Source organism: Lepidochelys olivacea (genome assembly GCF_965140295.1).
Source record: "Lepidochelys olivacea isolate rLepOli2 genome assembly, chromosome: 2".
NCBI classification, from domain to species: domain Eukaryota; kingdom Metazoa; phylum Chordata; order Testudines; family Cheloniidae; genus Lepidochelys; species Lepidochelys olivacea.
In genome coordinates this window covers 200,400,866-200,422,177 of record NC_140412.1, presented here as the reverse complement: position 1 = coordinate 200,422,177, position 21,312 = coordinate 200,400,866, and the positions used below count along the sequence as shown (strand labels likewise).

The window sequence follows — 21,312 nt, the reverse complement described above, 5'->3', positions numbered from 1 at the left end:
GAAATACGTTAAAACTTGTCTGTAGTAGTGAGTTAGATGGGTAAATATTATTATCTTTGTGATGCCCACTGCTTTATTCATATAGAATTGTGAACATTTTATCCCAGCCAGATGAAAAATATTTTGGAACATAATGAAAGATGGGCCAAAACTGGAATAATTGATCAAAGCCCCCAAAATTTTGGGGAGGAGGGGTGGTAAGATAAATGGGACTTAAATCTGAACCATTCCTGGTTTTGGTTTAGAATTTGAGGAAGTTTTAAAATAGAAAAATGAAATATGTTGCCACCATATGATGGTTTTTTTGCTTGCATGGGTATAACCTGTGGGCATCAGCTACACATAGGTAGTAAATCTGTCTTAGAGTCTCTCTCTCACTGAACAGATGGAGGAAAGGAAAAGAGGTTTTACTGATGGTATCCTCAACATCCAAAAAGAACTCCACCACGGTTAAAAAATAGGAGCAATTTTTTCAAGAGCTAATAGAACTAGCAAGGCCATCTGCATGATTTGCAGTAATATCACATACAGAACCAAATAAAGTTTATCAAGTCTACTACTTACATAAACTTGACATTTGCTCTAAATAAATATTTCAGAACAGTGCTATTTAACTTCAGGCCACATTGTTCAACCATAGGCTTCATAACAAAATGGTTATAACTCCCGTCTCTCAAGTGATTTATTAACACAGCTAGCACAATAGTTATCCATTCCTTTGTAGCCTACTAGCTTGTGGCTTGAGATACTGTTTTGCTTTAGGGGTTCCTGAAAGCATGGTGAGGCTTTAGCACTCTATACACTGCTCCCTCTTTAGATATGAATGTAGCTGGGCCAATGCTATTTCATGAGTTTTAGCAAGGTCTACTACTTTATTTAAATCAAACTTAGCTTCCTAAGTTATCAGCTTTTCCCAGACTTTTTCTGAATTTGTCCCAAGCACTCTCCTGTCCCACTCATGTCACGATCCTCAGACAGACACTATAGCTATATTGCGGACTGTCCTGTGGGTTCACTTATGCTTCATATTCTGTTTATAGAAATTGTAGCAAGCAAACATTGGGTAACGTGGGTTGACATACTCTTCAAACTTATTGTAATATACTCCTGGCTCTTTTGTGTCTTCAGCTGTCATCTCTGTCCAATTATTATAAATGTCTCTAACTTCTCTCCAATAAAGCTGCCAGCTTTCTCTGAGGTGGAACACAGTATCCGTTTGCCATAAAAACACTACACAGCAGGTCTTTTATAGGAGGGAAAGCAAAAGAGTTATCTCTAAGTCAATCTACTGTGGGAATTTGGAGAAGCAAAATGTAATTAATTACCCAGTCTGAATTTTGGCCAATACACTACTTACCCAACAGTTGCATTTTATCAGTTTCTTTCATTCTTTGTTTTTTGTTTTGGTGAGGGAACAGGTGGGGGAAGGGGGGACACCAGAGCTTGATTGTATATTAAGACTCGGTAATTTTTATTTCTACTGTGTGAACTCAGTTTTTTAGCTGTTATGATTTTTATATTGTAAGTTGTGCTGCTTTATGTGACTTTTTCAGATGAAAAATTAGGAATATAATACAGCCCTGAAGCAGAAGTTATTTTCAGAAACGGAAAGATTAGTTAATTATACATAAAGCAACCTCACAAAAAATAACCAGAGCGTGAAACAGCTACACTGCATGTCCTCTGCCTTTCACTGACCATTTCCAACTCGCTTGGTGCTTTGTGTTGCCTTTCTGCAGCATTTTTTTTCACCATCTGTACGTGCACTGACAACATTTTCATTTTAATTTGTTGATAGTAACTTTGGGGCTGGATCTAGTGAGTCCCTTTGCAGTTATCTAGCAGCTAGTTTAAAAAAATAAAACAAGGTGTCATGACATAATTGTGTTGTAAGGTTTTGCCATTCTTTTTCACTTTCTCTGTAACAAGAAATATGTTAGTGTTGTAGAAAGGAAATTACTTTTATGAACGCTTTCGCCTCCAAAATATTTCAGCTACTAGCTAAAATTAAGATGAAGAGAAGAAATTATCAAAGGCATCACCTTCTTTTGGATCTTCCTGGGTGCCTTCTCTTTATACATCTGTCTTCTAGATTGATATCTCTGTCTTGTACAGCACCAAGTACTTTGTCAGTGCCTAAGAAATAATAATAATAATAGTAATATGCTGAGAATTAGGTTTTTGTGAATGAAATGATGGCTCCATTTTGGGAGCGGTTCTAACTTTGTTGGTTTGTTTTTGGGTGGTGTAGCTTTTATGATCTCATTTTTATGCCAGTACCCAGATTCCGTCCATATGCCGATTCATCTTTCTGAAACAAAGTTGTGAAAAGTAAAAGATGAAAGTTATTTTAATGTCCCTTTAAAACAATTAGGGCCTTCAGATCTCTGTGCACAACTCCCATGAAAATCAACGTGAGTTGCATGAGTACATCTTATGCATGTTAAGTATGCATCTTCTTTTTTAAAAATTCCTATACTTACAATTTGAGAGGAGAGTCAGTCAGGATTGGTTGGCTAATCAAAGGATGAGGTATATATGAAGGGTGAGAGACTAGCTCTGGCAGTGAAATCACAGCTTTTTCTTTTCTTTTTTTTGAGGGTGGGAAAGGCCAGGTACAGGCATCTTGGTGATATCATTCTGACTGTAGGCCTCACCCAAGGCCCCATTTGAAGTCAGTGGAAAGACTCCCATTGACTTCAGTTGACTCTCTAGCACTAGATTCTCTTGACCTGGTGCAACCACCACTTCAGAGAGGAATTTTATATTTAATTTCTTATTTCCTGGTCCATTTGCCCACTGTACTATATAAAATACAGAAGCTTTATAAAGTTATAAGGAAAAATGAACACCGACAAATCCTTGTCTACTTGGGAGACTCACTTTGACATGAATTAGGGTCAGAAGCGGTTTCCAAACAATCCATTTCAAATACTGCATACAGGTGTACATACTGCAGTATGCTTTTCTGCACAGTAAGCGACCGTGGATTATAAAACTCTAGTTGTTCATGTTCATATAGCCTTACCTGAAGAGTTTAGAGCATTTTTCTATGCAACGGTTTACTGCTGACCTTTTAAAATAAGAATTGCTTTGCCCTTTTAAAATAAGTGCTTAGAAATACAACAATGATTATGAAATTGCAAACCATCTTTCTAATAAGAGAAGGTGATTTTCTTCACTGCAGAAAAGCTGGCATTAATAAGCTTATAATCAGTGATAAAAAAAATTTGTCATAATGGGTATTTGAAGTTTACATCCAACCAGACCTCTCAACAAGCCAAAAAACTATAATGCGGAGATCAGGAACAAAAGAAGAAATGTAGGGATTGCATAGCCTGTATGCCTTTCATATGCTTTATTATAGTCTAAAATGCTCTAAGACCAGTAAGTGGTGTAAGACGCATTCTCCGCTTTGTACTTTCTGGAAAAGAACAGGTAAACTGCACTGTCATGGAGAAAATGTCTCCAGTAATTGACTGAAGAATACAAATATCTACAGATGGCAGCCATTTGTTTTAGTCAGTTACATACGGTTTTATTTGTACCCATAGGGCCTGATCCAAAGCCCAATGAAATCAACAGGGGAGTCTTTCCATTGACTTGAGTGGGTTTTGATTCAGGACATAAGAACATAAGAATGGCCATACTGGGTCAGACCAAAGGTCCATCCAGTCCAGTATCCTGTCTACCGACAGTGGCCAATGCCAGGTGCCCCAGAGGGAGTGAATCTAACAGGTAAGGATCAAGTGATCATTCTCCTGCCATCCATTTCCATCCTCTGACAAACAGAGGCTAGGGACACCATTCCTTACCCATCCTGGCTAATAGCCATTAATGGACTTAACCTCCATGAATTTATCCAGTTGTCTTTTAAACCCTGTTATAGTCCTAGCCTTCACAACCTCCTCAGGCAGTGAGTTCCATAGGTTGACTGTGTGCTGAGTGAAGAAGAACTTCTTTTTATTTGTTTTAAACCTGCTGCCCATTAATTTCATTTGGTGGTCCCTAGTTCTTATATTATGGGAACAAGTAAATAGCTTCTCCTTATTCACTTTCTCTACACCACTCATGATTTTATACACCTCTCTCATATCCCCGCTTAGTCTCCCCTTTTGCAAGCTGAAAAGTCCTAGCCTCTTTAATCTCTCTTCATACGGGACCTGTTCCAAACCCCTCATCATTTTAGCTGCCCTTTTCTGAACCTTTTGTAATGCCAGTATATCTTTTTTGAGATGAGGGGACCACATCTGTATGCAGTATTCAAGATGTGGGCGTACCATGGATTTATCTAAGGGCAATAAGATATTCTCCGTCTTATTCCCTATCCCTTTTTAAATGATTCCTAAGATCCCATTTGCTTTTTTGACTGCCACTGCACACTGCGTGGATGTCTTCAGAGAACTATCCACGGTGACTCCAAGATCTTTCTCCTGATTAGTTGGAGCTAAATTAGCCCCCATCATATTGTATGTATAGTTGGGGTTATTTTTTCCAATGTGCATTACTTTACATTTATCCACATTAAATTTCATTTGCCATTTTGTTGCCCAATCACTTAGTTTTGTGAGATCTTTCTGAAGTTCTTCACAGTCTGCTTTGGTCTTAACTATCTTGAGCAGTTTAGTATCATCTGCAAACTTTGCCACCTCAATGTTTACTCCTTTCTCCAGATCATTTATGAATAAGTGGAATAGAACTGGTCCTAGGACTGACCCTTGGGGAACACCACTAGTTACCCTTCTCCATTCTGAAAATTTACCATTTATTCCTACCCTTTGTTCCCTGTCTTTTAACCAGTTCTCAATCCATGAAAGGATCTTCCCTCTTATCCCATGACAACTTAAATTATGTAAGAGCCTTTGGTGAGGGACCTTGTCAAAAGCTTTCTGGAAATCTAAGTACACTATGTTCACTGGATTTCCCTTGTCCACATGTTTGTTGACCCCCTAAAAAAACTCTAATAGATTAGTAAAACATGATCTCCCTTTACAGAAACCATGTTGACTTTTGCGCAGATATTTATGTTCTTCTATGTGTCTGACAATTTTATTCTTTACTATTGTTTCAACTAATTTGCCAGGTACTGACGTTAGACTTACTGGTCTGTAATTGCCAGGATCACCTCTAGAGCCCTTCTTAAATATTGGCGTTACATTAGCTATCTTCCAGACATTGGGTACAGTAGCTGATTTAAAGGACAGGTTAAAACCATAGTTAATAGTTCCGCAATTTCACATTTGAGTTCTGTCAGAACTCTTGGGTGAATGCCATCTGGTCCCAGTGACTTGTTACTGTTAAGTTTCTCAATTAATTCCAAAACCTCCTCTAGTGACACTTCAATCTGACACAATTCCTCACCTACAAAAGACAGCTCAGGTTTGGGAATCTCCCTAACATCCTCGGCCGTGAAGACTGAAGCAAAGAATTCATTTAGTTTCTCTGTGATGACTTTATCATCTTTAAGTGCTCCTTTTGTATCTCGATTGTCCGGGGGCCCCACTGGTTATTTAGCAGGTTTCCTGCTTCTGATGTACTTAAAAAACATTTTGTTATTACCTTTTGAGATTTTGGCTAGCTGTTCTTAAAACTCCTTTTTGGCTTTTCTTATTACATTTTTACATTTAATTTGGCAATGTTTATGCTCCTTTCTATTTACCTCACTAGGATTTGACTTCCACTTTTTAAAAGATGCCTTTTTATCTCTCACTGCTTCTTTTACATGGTTGTTAAGCCATGGTGGCTCTTTTTTTAGTTCTTTTACTGTGGTTTTTAATTTGGGGTATACCTTTAAGTTGAGCCTCTATTATGGTGTCTTTGAAAAGTGTCCATGCAGCTTGCAGGGATTTCACTTTAGTCACTGTACCTTTTAATTTCTGTTTAACTAACCGCTTCATTTTTGCATAGTTCCCCTTTCTGAAATTAAATGCCAAAGTGTTGGGCTGTTGAGGTGTTCTTCCCACCACAGAAATGTTAAATGATATTGTATTATGGTCACTATTTCCAAGTGGTCCTGTTATAGTTACCTCTTGGATCAGATCCTGTGCTCCACTCAGGACTAGATCGAGAGTTGCCTCTCCCCTTGTGGGTTCCTGTACCAGCCGCTCCAAGAAGCAGTCATTTAAAGTATCGAGAAATTTTGTCTCTGCATTTTGTCCTGAGGTGACATGTACCCAGTCAATATGGGGATAATTGAAATCCCCCACTATTATTGAGTTCTTTATTTTGATAGCTTCTCTAATCTCCCTTAGCATTTCATCGTCACTATCACTGTCCTGGTCAGGTGGCCGATAATAGATCCCTACTGTTATATTCTTATTAGAGCATGGAATTACTGTCCATAGAGATTCTATGGAACATGTGGATTCATTTAAGATTTTTATTTCATTTGATTCTACATTTTCTTTCACATATGCCTGTCTACCTGGCCCTGCTCATGGAACTAGAAGCATTTCTGAGAATGCCACCATAAAGGTCCTGGATTTCAGTCTCTTTCCTAGCAGCCTAAATTTGGCCTCCAGGACGCCTCTCCTACCCTTCCCTATGTCATTGGTACCTACATGTACCACGACCACTGGCTCCTCTCCAGCACTACACATAAGTCTATCTAGATGCCTCGAGAGATCCGCAACCTTTGCACCAGGCAGGCAAGTCACCATACGGTTCTCTCGGTCATCACAAACCCAGCCATCTATGTTTCTAATGATCAACTCTCCCATTACTAACAAACACCTGCCTTTTCCTAATGACTGGAGTTCCCTTCTCCGGAGAGGTAACCTCAGTGAGACAGGATACCCCAACATCATCTGGAAGGAGGGTCCCAACTATGGCAAGGTTTCCCTCTGCTCCGTTGACTGCCTTCCTTCTCTGGGCCTTTCATCCTCCTTAACAGCACTGGGGCTGTCTGACCGGAGGTGGGACAAATCTACAGTATCCTGGAAAGCCTCATCAACATACCTCTCTGCCTCCCTTAGCTCCTTCAGTTCTGCCACCCTGGCCTCCAAAGCCCGTACATGGTCTCTGAGGGCCAGGAGCTCCTTGCACCGAATACACACATACACCACCTGCCCACAGGGCAGGTAATCATACATGCTATACTGAGTGCAATAAACAGGATAGCCCCCACTCTGCTGCTGGGCTTCTGCCTACATTCTCTCCTACAGCTACCTAGGTTAATGATAGGGTTTTTGTTTAAATCAACAAGTTTTGATTATAGTTTAAAGGTTTTAAAGAATGGCAAGTGTACCTCGCCCCCTTTCCAAACTCCCTCTCGAAACTCCCTGTTAGCGGTCCCTGGTCGCTTGCTCACTGCTTTATAAAGCCTTGGCCTTCTTGATAGCCCCGCCTCCTGACTAAGGCTCAGCCAATGAACAGAGGCTTCTAGATTTCAAACCTTGTTTAGACACTCTCAGCTTCCAACTGACGGCCACAGCACACGGTCCTTCAAACAAACAAACAAACGCACACACACAAGCTCAGCACACAGCAAGTAACCCCCAAACACAAACACACACTACAGACAGCCATTTGCCCCAAGGGTCCTGTATTTGCTCCTCCTTCATCTGGAGAACTCCCTCTTGAAGCTCCCTGTTAGCAGTCCCTGTTCGCAAAAGGACCATAATGTATACAACAAAGAAGTTCACTCATTTCACCAGTAAATATGGCAAAGGTATAAATGATTTAAATTTCAACTCCATCTTGACACTTCCTCTCAAAGTACTGTACTGGCTATCACCCAAAACGTAGAAAGTCAAATTTCAGAAAGTTAATGAAACTTGCAGAAATTCTCTCACTAGATCAGAGCATGTTTCCCATTTCTCAGCATACAGAGGACACCTTAGGACTCCCCATTCTCTACTGGCTGGTGACTTTTTCTCTCAAAACTTTTATCTGGCTTTTGATGCTCAACTCTTACTGATTCTTTGAAGTCAGTTAATATAAATGTGCTAGTTCAGTTTCCTTTTTTAAAATTAAAACACTACAGCCAGTGATTTCAAATGCGGGCGACGTAAGTTAAAATCCTAGGCGAAGAATTCCAAAGGCAGAAATGGCAAATGGGTATCTAACTCCCTTGGGTTTGATAGAAAACCTAATAGGGATGTGACAGATGTAAGACCTAGGAATTCAAAAGGCTATACTGAAAATGTGCCAGACACATATGGACTTTTGGAACAATAAATGTTAATGGATTTCCTGAGGAATCCTCAGTGAGAAATTAGTACAAATTCCCAAACTCCAGTTAGGCAAAAACTCAGCCTTTTGAAGCTACGCCCTGAGGAGAGGGTCATTTTCTGCTGATTACCTATTACTGAAGGCCAAGATCAAAGGCCTAAGCTGTACAAAGAAACTGCTGATCTGCCCAGCCATTGTCCTAGTTTGGATTTAAGATGGATATGCACTTGGAAAACCCAGTTGTGGGTTTTGAAGGACTAAAACCTACCAGAGCCCTAGGCTGGAGTTGGGGGTGACCTCTGGTAAGCTTTTAGCATGTGTGTAGAAACTTTTATTCTTTTTATATGTTTTCTCTGTAATGCTTTTACCTTAAGAATAAATGTGCGTGGTTAGAAGGAGCTATATAGTAACTTATACCTGTGGGCAATATACTTGGAAGGTAACTTGATTCCTCTTGGATACTGGCACGGGGGGATACACCTCCCATAAATGACTCCATTTGCATTTTGGCTAACACAGTGTCTTGCAGGTCTGAAGCTAACTCATTGGGCCTGATTCACCCCCTCTGCTTTTAAAACCACAATATCATTCCTCAAAAGTAAATAATACAGAATATTTGACAGTATACCTACAACCAGCACCCCAACCCTTCCTGGTCTGTATAGAAATCTGTGATGTAGGTAGAGTGACGGCTTTTACTCCAGAAATTTTAATCCAGATTTTACAACGTGCAAGCATTAGATGGGGTTTCATGACGTGGGGCTTAATTACAGTTTTAGCATTCCCAGAATTTATCCATCCAATGAATGTCTCTCCACTGACTACCATCTTCTGTTCATACTAGCGATCCAATGGCTCTGCACCCAGGAGGTTGCAGCATGACATGTGGACAGTGGTTTGGGGAGTGAATGGCTCAGCATGAATGTTAGATGCCATCGGCAGACTCGCTGTTTGACTCCCTCCCTTTGGTGAGTCAGGCACACAGTTAACTCTCTGAGGTTCGGGGTGGAACTGGCATTTCCATTTCCACATTGGGCCTCAGCAGGTGGAGTAGGCAATCCCAGGCAAAAAGTGAGCCAGCTGGTCACAGATGAGACACTGCTTTTCCCCACCTGTCCTGGGGCTTTTGGGAGGTGGCTTCCCTCCCCCCTGAGTGTGGTCTCCACTTGAGCCCATTCCTTGTCCTCTGATCCCTTTCCATCCCCATTAGGTTTTCTATCAAACCTAAGCTAACTATCCACACTAATGCTAAATAATTGATGGAAGTGATCTCTACGGGACTAAGTGCACATCCTGTGTCTCACTAGATGAAGGGATGCTGTCAATAGAGGTTTCTGACTCTAAATACAAAGGAAACTGGTTGATGCACACTTCAAGGTGCATAAAAATGAACTGGCCACTTGCTCCCCACGTTATTATACTTCAAGAAAACAAATTCAAGAAGATTCTTAAAAATGTTAATAAAACAGTACTCAGGCAACTGTAAATCTGTGTTCTGGCACCGTCCAGAAAGTTGGGTTTTAATTCAATGCGTCCTAATGACAGTGAAGGAATTATGTTCTTCAATGTCCCAATCTGATACTCAGACTAATGCTCGCAAATGTCTCTTTAATGTGTCTCCTGCAGCTCTTTGGAGCACATGATATTAAAACACTGTGATTTAATTATTAACCCTCTAAGTTATTAACCAATCAGGATGCTTTTACTATGTTATTAGCCAAACGTAGTTGATAAACTAATAATACTTGGTCAGTGATTTTGCTGTGAGAATTAAAAACACAAACACACACACACACACTAAACATTTCCCCGTCACACTGTTTAAATATGACTAGATAGTACTATAGTAAATGAAACAACGAATTCACACTTCTATGGCTCTTTTGGGCAATACTGATCGCTAATTTGACTCCTGAACCACTGAAGTCTGAGTATCACTGGTCCAGATGATTGGCCAGATAGATTTCTATCAATAGTTCTTCTCAAGCTTTTAAGGTGTGCTGCTTCAATCCAGCTGCCAAGCATGTGCACTAAGCCAAAAATCTCACATGGAATTTTGCTTTATTAAGAAGTTTGTGTGTACAGAACAAAGTTCATTAATGAACAAAGCAAATAGGTCATATAGATAGATATATAGATAGATAGATATACATAGATATAGTGATGCAGTGGTAGGCAGCACTCTTTTTTCTGTGTTAATGTTAAGCCCATGCTCTGTCCAGCATATAGTGTTAGTGGTACTGTGAAGGCCTGCTGGGCTCTTTCAGCTGGAATGTAAACCTAAGCCCCTGACTACTTGAGGTAATTGATGATCCAATGGCATATTTTATAAGAATAGAGCTGTTAATCCTGGTATTTTGGCCAATTCCCAGTACACGGTAGGTAATGCAACTGCTCTGCCTAAATAACTTCACCCTGCAGTTTCATATGAATACTGTTTAGAGTTGCTGTGAGCTGTTTTACACAGTTGCTACATTAAAAGCCAGAGGTATGTAAATTTGGATATATAGGGAAATACATAATGGTGTAATATAAAGGCTTTATTGGCATGAGTTTGGCATGCGTGCATTAATTATGATGGGAGAACCCATGTGTGAGTTACGTAGGTCATCTCAAATAAGTGCTAATAATATCTTTGTTCCACGTCCCAGAATTATGTGTTCTATATAAGCTGCATACAGTCTTGGCAATTTACAATTCAACATATCTTTCAATGGATTTACTACCTTGCTGAGTGAATTCCACTGAGCTCCAGTAAATAAGACACTACCTTCCTTCAGAACAGGGGGAGTTTTAAGACTCCATGACTGGATGTTGCCAAAAAACTATTTTATAAATATTTTAGACCATTTAAAAAGATTTGATTGGGATTATTTTTTCTTATCCTTACACCTGTAAATCAAGGCTCCCCTTGCTACCATGAATCCTGCAGAACAAAGCTTGCAGGGAGAGAAATTCGGATACTGATAAATATAAAACACCTCTAGAAATACCTAAAATGGCTTATCTACACTTAAAAATGTCACACATGTATAGCTTGATATTACATGTACTAACTTGTGAATTTTAGAAAAGTTTAGCGTTCTTATAGTCTTATTAATGTTGGTGTGGCTGTAAAGATGTGTATGTGTGTGACCATGCACATGCAGCATGGACATAAAACATTTCATTAAAATAATTTGAACTGGGAATTATTTTTTAAGACTTTTTCCCCTACACATTTGGGTATTTATTTACATTCATTAATATTGGATGTCAATATTGTGTTAGATTGAAAGTTCTCTGCTTGGCTACAGATCAGGAGCAGCGAAAACTTCCTTGAACTGTTCCATCAATGGGCCTCAATCTTGCTTTGGAGGAAGCATCTCTTGAAGAGAGGCTGTTCAATCTCCATAGCTCATTCAGTCTTCATAGCTCAGATTGCCAACAAGGACTCCAATCAGTGTCAACGGCAGTGATGATTTTTGTGATGTGGATGATTGTCCACTGGAAACCAGACAAAGAACAGACAGCACTAAACTCATTTCATATGGACACCTGAACGGTCATGAGATGGTGACAATTTTTGATCACTACTGATCTGGTCTATATTCAAGTTTAGAATTTTTTTTTTAAACGTCCATTGTTCTTTTATGCAGTTCAAAAGGGAAAGTGAGCGGTGACACTGACATGGGTAGATATAAAAATGTGTTTTTAAAGTTTTCACTTTCCCTTTTATTTTCAGTTCTGTTGTGCTATGCTAAGAGTTTATTTCAACTTCTGTTTATAGTGCTTTTGTGTGTGGCCCATGCTTCACACACATCTCACTCTCCTCCTCACTCTTTGCTGACAAGCCAAAGTTTCTACTTTTTGTTTCTCTTTTTTTTTTTTTTTTTGATAATCAGAGAATGAGGCACAACATGACTGCGCAAGAAGAAAAATTGAAAAATGTGTAAATTGTCTCAGCATTTTGAAAAATATGTGAATGACCAATGACAGAATAACATAGACTAGCTTTGGCTTTGAGGCTTCAAAAGGAGTATTGTACCTTCACTCCACAGCAAACCATGATAAAATGTATATAATACAACACAAAGGGTAGAATTATTGACACATGTAGTGGCAAATAATACTGACTTTAAGAACAATCTGTTACCTTTTATTAGCTAGTAATGCTTGAAGTAACAGGCTTGATAATGAATAATTACATTTTTGAATGACTGACAAGGAATTTTTCCAAATTATTTTTTTTCTTTTTACTATTTCTTTTAAAAACCCCTTGAAAATTTGAAATGGAAGACTGTATATACACACACTGACTTCTTATTGCAGTATTGCTCACGAACACCTAACTGCTGGCATTTGTTACAAAGTCACATATAAAGATACATATGGACTTTTCAAAAGGTAAAAAACCCCAAACAAACACACACAAACAACAACAAATTGGGCAGGTCAAATGTTTGGTCTATCTGCTCCAAAAGAGTCACTTAGTAGCTTTTTTTCTGTTTTTCAAACTGTGGACTCTAGGTATCATTACAGAGATCATGTAACAACTACAAATTTTTGAAGTTTTACAAGGATTAAAAATGGAAGTAGAAAGTCAGTATGCACTGACTCCCCACTGATTCACTGACTCACCATATGTTCCTTTTCTAGTCTATTCTGTTCTATATAGGTTCTTATACTGTGCTCATCACTGTTGTACTTGAGTGCCTTCCAGTCGTGCATTAAACAATATGACTACGTCTGTCACAAAGGTTTGTCCTTTCATCCTCTTCCCATGGGGAGAATTGTGTGGAGTGGAGTGTTTTGGTCTGGAATTTCTTTATAACATACCCTACCCTCCAAACCCACCCCAGTATGTTTATGCTAGAGAAAGTAAGGTCAGAGATACGCAACCTGCACTTGGAGCGGAAGGTGGTGAGGGTCGATTCTTAGTTCCTATTGGAGCTCATGTCTCTTTGGTGGGCTGGCACCTGAGAAAGTTCTGTCTCTTGTTCTACAGTGAAACCAGCTCTAGGGACCACTTCTGTTCGGCCACTCATCTTAAATGGTCACTTTACAGTATACAAGACTTTTAGGATACCTTTGTTTAAAGGCCATTGTTAGACCAATGAACTTTGCTAGTCCCTTGGTAAGTCCTTAATGATAGAAAAGTAGAGGAAGCCTGTTTTAAGATGCAGTGTTTGAATAATGTTAGAATACACTTTAATTCTGAAAATATATTTTTTTAAAAAACAGAAGCTAGACCAGCACCAACAGAGGATGCACTCCACAAAGGCTCTACTACGCATCATATGTCAAAGCCAAAAAGCTGTAAGTGGAGGAATGTGATGCACGAGAGACCAAAGGATTTAGGGACCGTCAGTTAAAAAGTACCTGGGTAATCAAAGAAGGCCATTAAATCAGAGATATGAGCTAGTATAAAGTTCAAAGAAAGAAGACCTTAGAGGTGAAGAAGGGTGTGGGGAAGTTAGAAGGAAAATGAATCAGTGCCAATATGAAATATCTCCAATAGTGGATGAAAACAGAGCAATTGAAACAATGTCTCCTGCTCTTTAGTTGTATCTAGCTTTATTTCCAGATTAAATGAAAAGCAATGGTACACATATGCTTCAAAATCACACCTAACTAACAAGTAATTACCCACTATTGGCCATTCTGAAAGTTAGCTATTGATTTCTCAGTCACAGTACAAAGACTGTGTTAATACTTAGTCCTGTCAGGAGTGCTAGGGACAGGACTCAATGACCTCTCAAGGTCCCTTTCAGTCCTATGATTCTATGATAATGAATATTAAAACAAATCTAGGTTGCTGACTTCTCATTACAACAACAAAAGTTGTGGCTTTTTTTCTTTTTCTTGGTTCACTGAAAGACTACAGGATTTCAGGGCAAGTTTGCTGTGTCAGGGAATTCACTGACAACAGGGTTCTCCAGCACTACGGCTATTCAGTAAAGGTATGCCCTTTCTTTTTTTTGTTTTCTGTTCAAAGAAAGATACACACAGTCTAGACAAACAGACAAATGTAACAATTTAATCAGTGAATACCAACTAATTCAGGACAAACAATAATATTAAGTACTGTTGCTGTTTCATTTTATCCCCAAATGAATCAACTGTAATCTGAATACAGCTTTAATTTAATAAAATTTAAAATTGTTCTCCACCTCAGATATCCAACCTGATTTTCTCAGGTAAGAAATTAACATAATAGAGTCATAGACTTTAAGGTCAGAAGGGACCATTATGATCATCTAGTCTGACCTCCTGAACAATGCAGGCTGCAAAATCTCACCCACCCACTCCTCCAATAAACCTCTCACCTATGTCTGAGCTATTGAAGTCCTCAAATCATGGTTTAAAGACTGTTTGTAAATTGATACTCCTGATAACCTTTTAATGACATCCGAATGTCTAAAATCAGATTAAAAATACTGATAATCTTTTGATCTCTGATGGCAAAATCAATGTCAATATTTTATCCCCAGTGACCAATATGAATAATTGCACCATATTTCTAACTGAGTGGGTACATTTAAATTAATCACATTATTCAGTCACTTGTTACAAGGGTCTATATTATATCTGTGTTCACAAACTCACTCACAGACACTTGTTATAATCAATATATAAAACATAGTCCCTTTGTAGTCAAGTAGTGATATCATTCCAGAAATTAATGAATTTCTATGAAAATTATTAGATTGATTGTAAAGGGGTAGATGTAATGACAGATAAAATAAAGCAATGTTACTTTGCCAAGGGTGTTCTGAGGAAAATATAATACAGACCCAGACTGCCTTAGTTTTTCCTAGTAAACTCTGCTGGGTACAGAAATATGGATCTGCATCATCCTGGCTCCACCTTGGCCTGCCTAGTCCGTACTGTGTCCCTCCACATGGACCCCTGACCAGCACCGAGGTCTCCATGGGATCAGAGGGCAAGGGGATACTGCCTCAGAGATGGCTGAGTTTGGGATGACGAAAGAACTGCACCTGGAGGATCTTTTCTACATGTGGCTCTGAGGGACACAATCCCCTTTTAGTTACCACATGGTTAAAATTTATAGTGTAGACAAGAACTATGTAGTAACTGGGCTATATGACCAAGGCTTTAACACAGGTATGGAGCACAATGGCCTGCTAACAGTACAAAATTTAATCATGCTGCAACCAGCTCAGGGGACAAACAGTAATTTAGTGCCCTGACTGGGTTATTTTGTTAGGTTTAAGAGCCTTTAGACAAAACACAGTAAAAAAAAGTGCACATCAGCCCAAACTTACAGGAACTGCTCTCCCCCTCTCTCTCTTCCTTGGAACAAAATTATGTCATCCTCCAGGAGATAAAGGTCTTCATTGGATTTACATAAAACTCCTTAAAGAGAACAAAAGGCATCTTGTTCAGAAACGTTAGGAAAACCCATCTTAGACTGAGTATATAAGTCTATGTTTATTCAGCACCTCATAAGAGATTAAAATTATGGAGCTGGTCAAAAACCAGTTTTTTTCTCAGACAATTTTAATTTTTCAGCAGCAATTCAAATACTGAGAAATTACAATTTGGAGCTGCTGCCACAGTGCCTCATGAAAGTTGTAATTTCGGTGCCTAATGTGCCCATTTTCCTCAATAGGCCAAGCTTCCCAGTCAGACTACATCTCCCATAATGCACCCTGGGCTCCCACCTTGGAGAGATGTTATACATCATGTGAGATAGTTTTCAGCTGAAATTTTTCGGTTTGGGGCCACACGTTTTTGATTTCTCATTTTAAAATATCCATTTTTTTCATCAGACAGCAGACATTTTTCACAAAAAAATTCATTTGGTCAAACCTCCAATTTTATAGCAAAAAACAGTTTAGATAAAAAATGTTCCATCCAAACAGCCAGAAGCTGGGACTGGACAACAGGGATGGATCACTCAATAAATCTTCCCCTCTTTCTTCATTCCCTATGAAGCACCTAGCACCAGCCACTCTCAGAAGAAAACGATACTGGGTTAGATGGGTCATACCATTCTTATATTTTTATGTGATGTTCAATTAGCCCTAGATGGCAACCATATTTAATAATAATTTGTCAGACACAAACAGATATATTATTCAATGGCAAAAACTATGTTAATGCAGAGTTAAGGTTGCATGGTGGTATGTCATTCCCTTGTAGAATGCTAAATTGAGCAAAACCTCAAACTTCTGAAAACCAGGAAATGCATGGTTAAAATTGCCTGTGCAACCTTAACTCTGCCCTCTTACAGCAATGCCCCGAAATGCCCCATTCACCCACATACCTTTTTGCCAACCCCACAGTTGCTGAAACATATAAGCTCTTCACCTCCTTTTCCATTCACTCTCATCCACAGGATTCCATCTAACACTATTAAATGACAAAAAGAAGAGTGAAGTTATTTGTGTTAACAGGACACACTGGGGCACTGCTGAAAGAGGGCAGAGTTAAGGTTATATTTTGACTCACATCTCAGCAATAGTTTGCTTGTTAGCTCTACACACATACACACACAAACCCTAGAAACTTTTTGAAAAATGGCTTTTTTCCAAGGCTTATATTTCTGGTGTCCTTGGCGCAAATGACCCTACATATGGGTCAATAACTATACTCTGCACTCCCACAAGGTGTTGCTAATTTCAAGAATATCTGTGAAACTGTGGGGATTTTAGAGCATTTTGAAGTGTCATCCTTTAAACAAGAAGGATAGACGGACCGTGGAGGGAACAGGCTCTTCTACACATCCATGTGAAGCGCAGCAGTCTCTGAAAGAGATGAAATGGCCCATTCATCCCAATGTGATGTTCTCAGCTGAATGAGAACACCCTGTGGAGATTAACAGAACCTGAAACAATATCGCTGAGGGCAAGACTACATGACAAAATTAAGTTGACATAAGTTATGTCGATGCACAGCCACAGCAGTAACTGAATCACTTTTACACATCCACACTATGCTTCTTGTGTCAGTGTCCTCATCAGGAGCACTTGCGGGGCATTGTAGGACAATTTAAGCAATGCAATTTAATGCAGTGTCTACACTGACACTGTGTCAACCTGACTACATCGACTTAAGTACTATGATTCTCGCAAAGGTGAAGTTATTAAGTAGGTATAGTGAGCGAATGACATTGATGAGAGCTACGTTTTAATGTAGATGCTTACAGAGTTAGGTCGACATAAGCTGCCTTACGTCAACCTAACTGTTCGTGCCAGTGGCCTCTGGCTCAGGTGCCTCTGAGGCATCCGTGGTCCACTGTTGGCCTCCCTGGGCTTCTGATGTGCTTGACACAGTTCCTTTGCTTTCATGTGGCACTGCTGCTGGTTCCTATTGTATCCCTTCTCCTGCATTCTCCATGCAATCTGCTCCTTGGGGTCCACGTTTCTACAGCTGGTCTGTAGCTGTCCTTGCACATAGCTCTTCTCGCCTCTAAGCTGAAGCGCGTCTGGAAATGCAGCTGGGCAGTTGCACACAACAATGGAGAGCTGCTAAAGTGTGCTTGCCAAGCTGGACAAGCAGGAGAAGGCATTTCAAAAATTTGCGGGGCCTTAAAGGGTAGTGGGGGGCTTCTGGTCTCTGGGACCCCTAGGCAGTGGACCAGAGTAGTCAGTGCCAGGCATTGTGGAAGAGCTGCTGGAGGGCTGTTAGTGTTAAGATAAGAAACGCAGTCTCTACACTCGCATCAGCCTCAGTACATCGATCATGGCTCAACGCCACTTGGGGAGGTGGTGCTACTGTATTGTTGTAATGGGGCGACACAGTGGGAGACAAATTTAACTGTAGACACATGGCAGCTTACATCAACCTAATTTTACAGTGTAGATCAGGCCAATGGTTAAGTAGCTAACCACCTTTTGCTCTGTTTAATTTCCCTTTAAAGCCACTTCAGTGCATCACTACTAAGTGAAGTCTATTTTAAGACTCAAGTGAATGGAGGTGCAGCAAGCTGAAGCATTGTAACAAAAAGACAGGGAGGCAGAGATCAGAATCAACAGCAATGAACATGGCAAATTATTGGTATTGATTTTTTATACATTTAGTTGGTCACTTAACTCCTGTGGTCCGGTTTTAATACCTTTATTGACTGTAACTTTTTCAGAATGGGAAAAATCAGAGTGATTTCAAGATGGCCATGCAAACATTTCTGGTGTGAACCTTCATGTGAATACGTATTTAGCAGACTTGTACTTTCTACAAACAAAACATAAAAATCACTTCTATAAATGTTTGCGGAAAACAAAAAGAATTGTAAATACCATCAAATCAAATTCATGTTTCTATTTTTTATCCTAATCTAACAGTCAAATCCTTTTAGTAGCATTTATCCAGATCAAATCAGCTGATTGGGTAAAAGATAGCAAAGGGGAGGAATGGGGGACTGTGACAGGTTTCAATCGGTCCAGCGAGCCCCTAGGGGGTGATGGAGAGCTATGGTCCCACAGGCAGGCCCTAGTCACACCGTTCGGGCACCCCTCGGGCCTCGGGGAGCGCCGGCCCGAGTCTGCAGTGCGGCCCCGGGCCCCGGGGAGCACCGGCCCGGGTACGTAGCGCACGATTCTGCTACCCAAGGCGGGTTGGCCGGGGTAGGGGAACGCAGGCCCACCCAACTCCACTGCGTTCCAGCCCAGGGCCCTGATAGTGGCGGGAGGCGAAGGTCCCGCCGCTGGGTCAGCAGGGGGCCCATCCGCGCCCCGCTGACCAAATACACCCACCCCATGGTGCAGTTCTGCCCCTGGGCTACTTCCTACCCGGTCTCTCAAGCGGGCCTCTCCGGACCCTCCAGCTCGTCCGGGTATTCAGCTGCTGGCAGCTCCAGCTCCCCCTCCGTGTCGGGCTCACGCTGGCCCGGGTTACAGCCTGGCCCCTCTGGGTACTCGGCGGCGGGCAGTCCTGGTCGCCACAGGCCTTCCTCCCGGTCAGGTTCCTCCTGGCCCAGGGCTTCCCCTGGGTCGGCAGCAGGGTCTGGAGGGAGCAGCCAGCAGCCTGTGTCTGTCTCCCTCCCTGATCCTCCTCTCACTGGGCAAAGGGCCCCGCCCTCTGTACTTCCTGTCCCATCCCTCCCCTTCTGGGGATTGGCATAAGCTTGGTCTGGCCCCGCCCACTCAGGCTGAGAGGGTGGCTCTTTACCCTCTGGTTCGGAGGGAAGCGACCCTGGCTCCCTACAGGGACCCTGTAATCTGAATGAACTTCAGACTGATCGTTTACAGTGTTGTTGTAGCCATGTTGGCTTCAGGATATTAAAGAGACAAGGTGGGTGAGGTAATTTATTTTATTTGACCAACTGCTGTTGGTGAAAGAGGCAAGCTTTTGAGCTTACACAGAACTTTTCAGCTCAAAAGCTTGTCTCTTTCAACAACTGACGTTGGTCCAATAAAAGAAATTACCTCACTCATCCTGTCTTTCTTCATAATGATGGCACTTAACCTTAACTATGAACTTTTTAAAGTAATTGCAGCCCTGAGTAAATTCCACCCTAATTTAACCACTGATTTCCACTCTTTCTTCATCACTGAAATCCTATTTTCTTGCACAGAAGAAATGACTTACATTGGAAATGTGTATTCAATGCAGACTTAAAACAAAGGGCCACTGCAACATTGATGACACCACCTTGAATAATGTGATTATTGTAAGCATGAATGCCCTGAACCTCGAAGAGTCTGAGGCAGAGGCTTCAAACTACAATCAATCACACATATACAAAGCACAGCTGACTATTGTCACTCAGATGGCAGTACACAAGCATTTAGTGACACTCAAATGTTCTGTAAAGGGAATTGCAATGTGAATAGTGTACAGAGAAATTGTGCCGCTAAATGGGAAATTACTTCTGCTACCATAATATTTTATTAAATATATATTTTTCACTCTATTGTTTTGGACAGGCATGCACTCATTACCAGTATTATTGCTCATTATTTTAGGCATTAACTACTAGGACAAAGTATTTGAAATTATAAATGTAGAAAGCAACAGATCCAATCCTGCCAAATGCAGAGCACCCTGTAAAATACTCACATACTCAATTTCTACCAGGCTAAAGGCACAATGCTGAACAGACAGAGGAAGAGACAAGTTGACAAGTAGATAATTCCAGTTTCTATGAATCTACAGATTTTACAGGGACACTTCCTGTTGCACTAAAACCTGGCAATGGCAAGCAAATAACCAGCAAAAATTCCAGGGAATCAACATTAACAATATAATGTAATTGAACAGTGTAGTAGCTCATTAAAACAAAACACAGGAAAATGCTAAATTCAATAGGATGTCATCTGAAATTTATCAGAATATGTAATTATTCCTTAATAAGGTGAATGGATTTTCATTAATACCACACTCTCAATTCAAGCTGAACACACAATTTATTGTAAAATAAACAGGTTGCATTATGCAGATTCGTAGGAGCTTTTAAGCAACTTACTTAACCAAAGATGCAAGCTGTCATGTTTAAAAAATATATTTGAAATATTAACATAATTTATAGCATATTACAATAATTTAATTTATGCCAGCACAATCCATTTTAAAACACATTGCTTTCCCAGAAAGTAAGAAATAAGGCCCAATTCACCACTGCATTATCCCAATTTAGACTGCTATAACTCCACTGATTGCAGCCTGTTGACCTGTTCCAAAACCCACTGAAAGCAACTTCTGGGGGCTTTGGATCAGGTACTATGCCCTGCACTGGCAAAAGAACAAACTTGACAATATAATATTGATGGTGCCCTTTATCATGTGATGGTGAACATGAGTAAAGGATGCACAATTGGTTCCTATTCTTTTCTAAAATGCACTACATATATTCCTGTCACTTTTGGACTTCTTTACAACATGGATTTTTAATACAAACAAGAATTCAGTGCGTCATTCTATCCTGAATACAACTTCATGTTCTCATTACATTGCAAATGACAACTGTAAAAGAAGGAAGTTCTTTGTGGAGTTCTCTGTAGAAGAACATGATTTATTAGCCTCTTCTGAAAAAGAAACTTTCAGGTCTGAAGAATAATGGCAAAAAATTACCATTAACACTAAACAAATGTTAATGGTTCAAATGAGCCAGTGCCTAAGATTTCAGTGATTTTTAATTATATGGCAAGTTTGGAGTGTTTATATAATTCTGTTATTAACACAATTCAGGACAAA

At 40.1% G+C, this 21,312-nt stretch overlaps 1 protein-coding gene across 1 annotated transcript in view; it reads right to left on the bottom strand.

Moving 5' to 3' along the window:
- THRB (thyroid hormone receptor beta) overlaps nucleotides 1-21,312 on the bottom strand; it is a gene marked incomplete at its 5' end in the record, with an annotated part of 301,539 nt that overhangs the window by 170,053 nt on the left and 110,174 nt on the right. Inside the window, 3 exons of the mRNA XM_084619845.1 lie at nucleotides 2,043-2,136; nucleotides 15,441-15,531; nucleotides 16,445-16,530. Of these exons, the coding sequence (XP_084475971.1) occupies nucleotides 2,043-2,081 (39 nt within the window). The remainder of the gene's footprint in view (nucleotides 1-2,042; nucleotides 2,137-15,440; nucleotides 15,532-16,444; nucleotides 16,531-21,312) is intronic.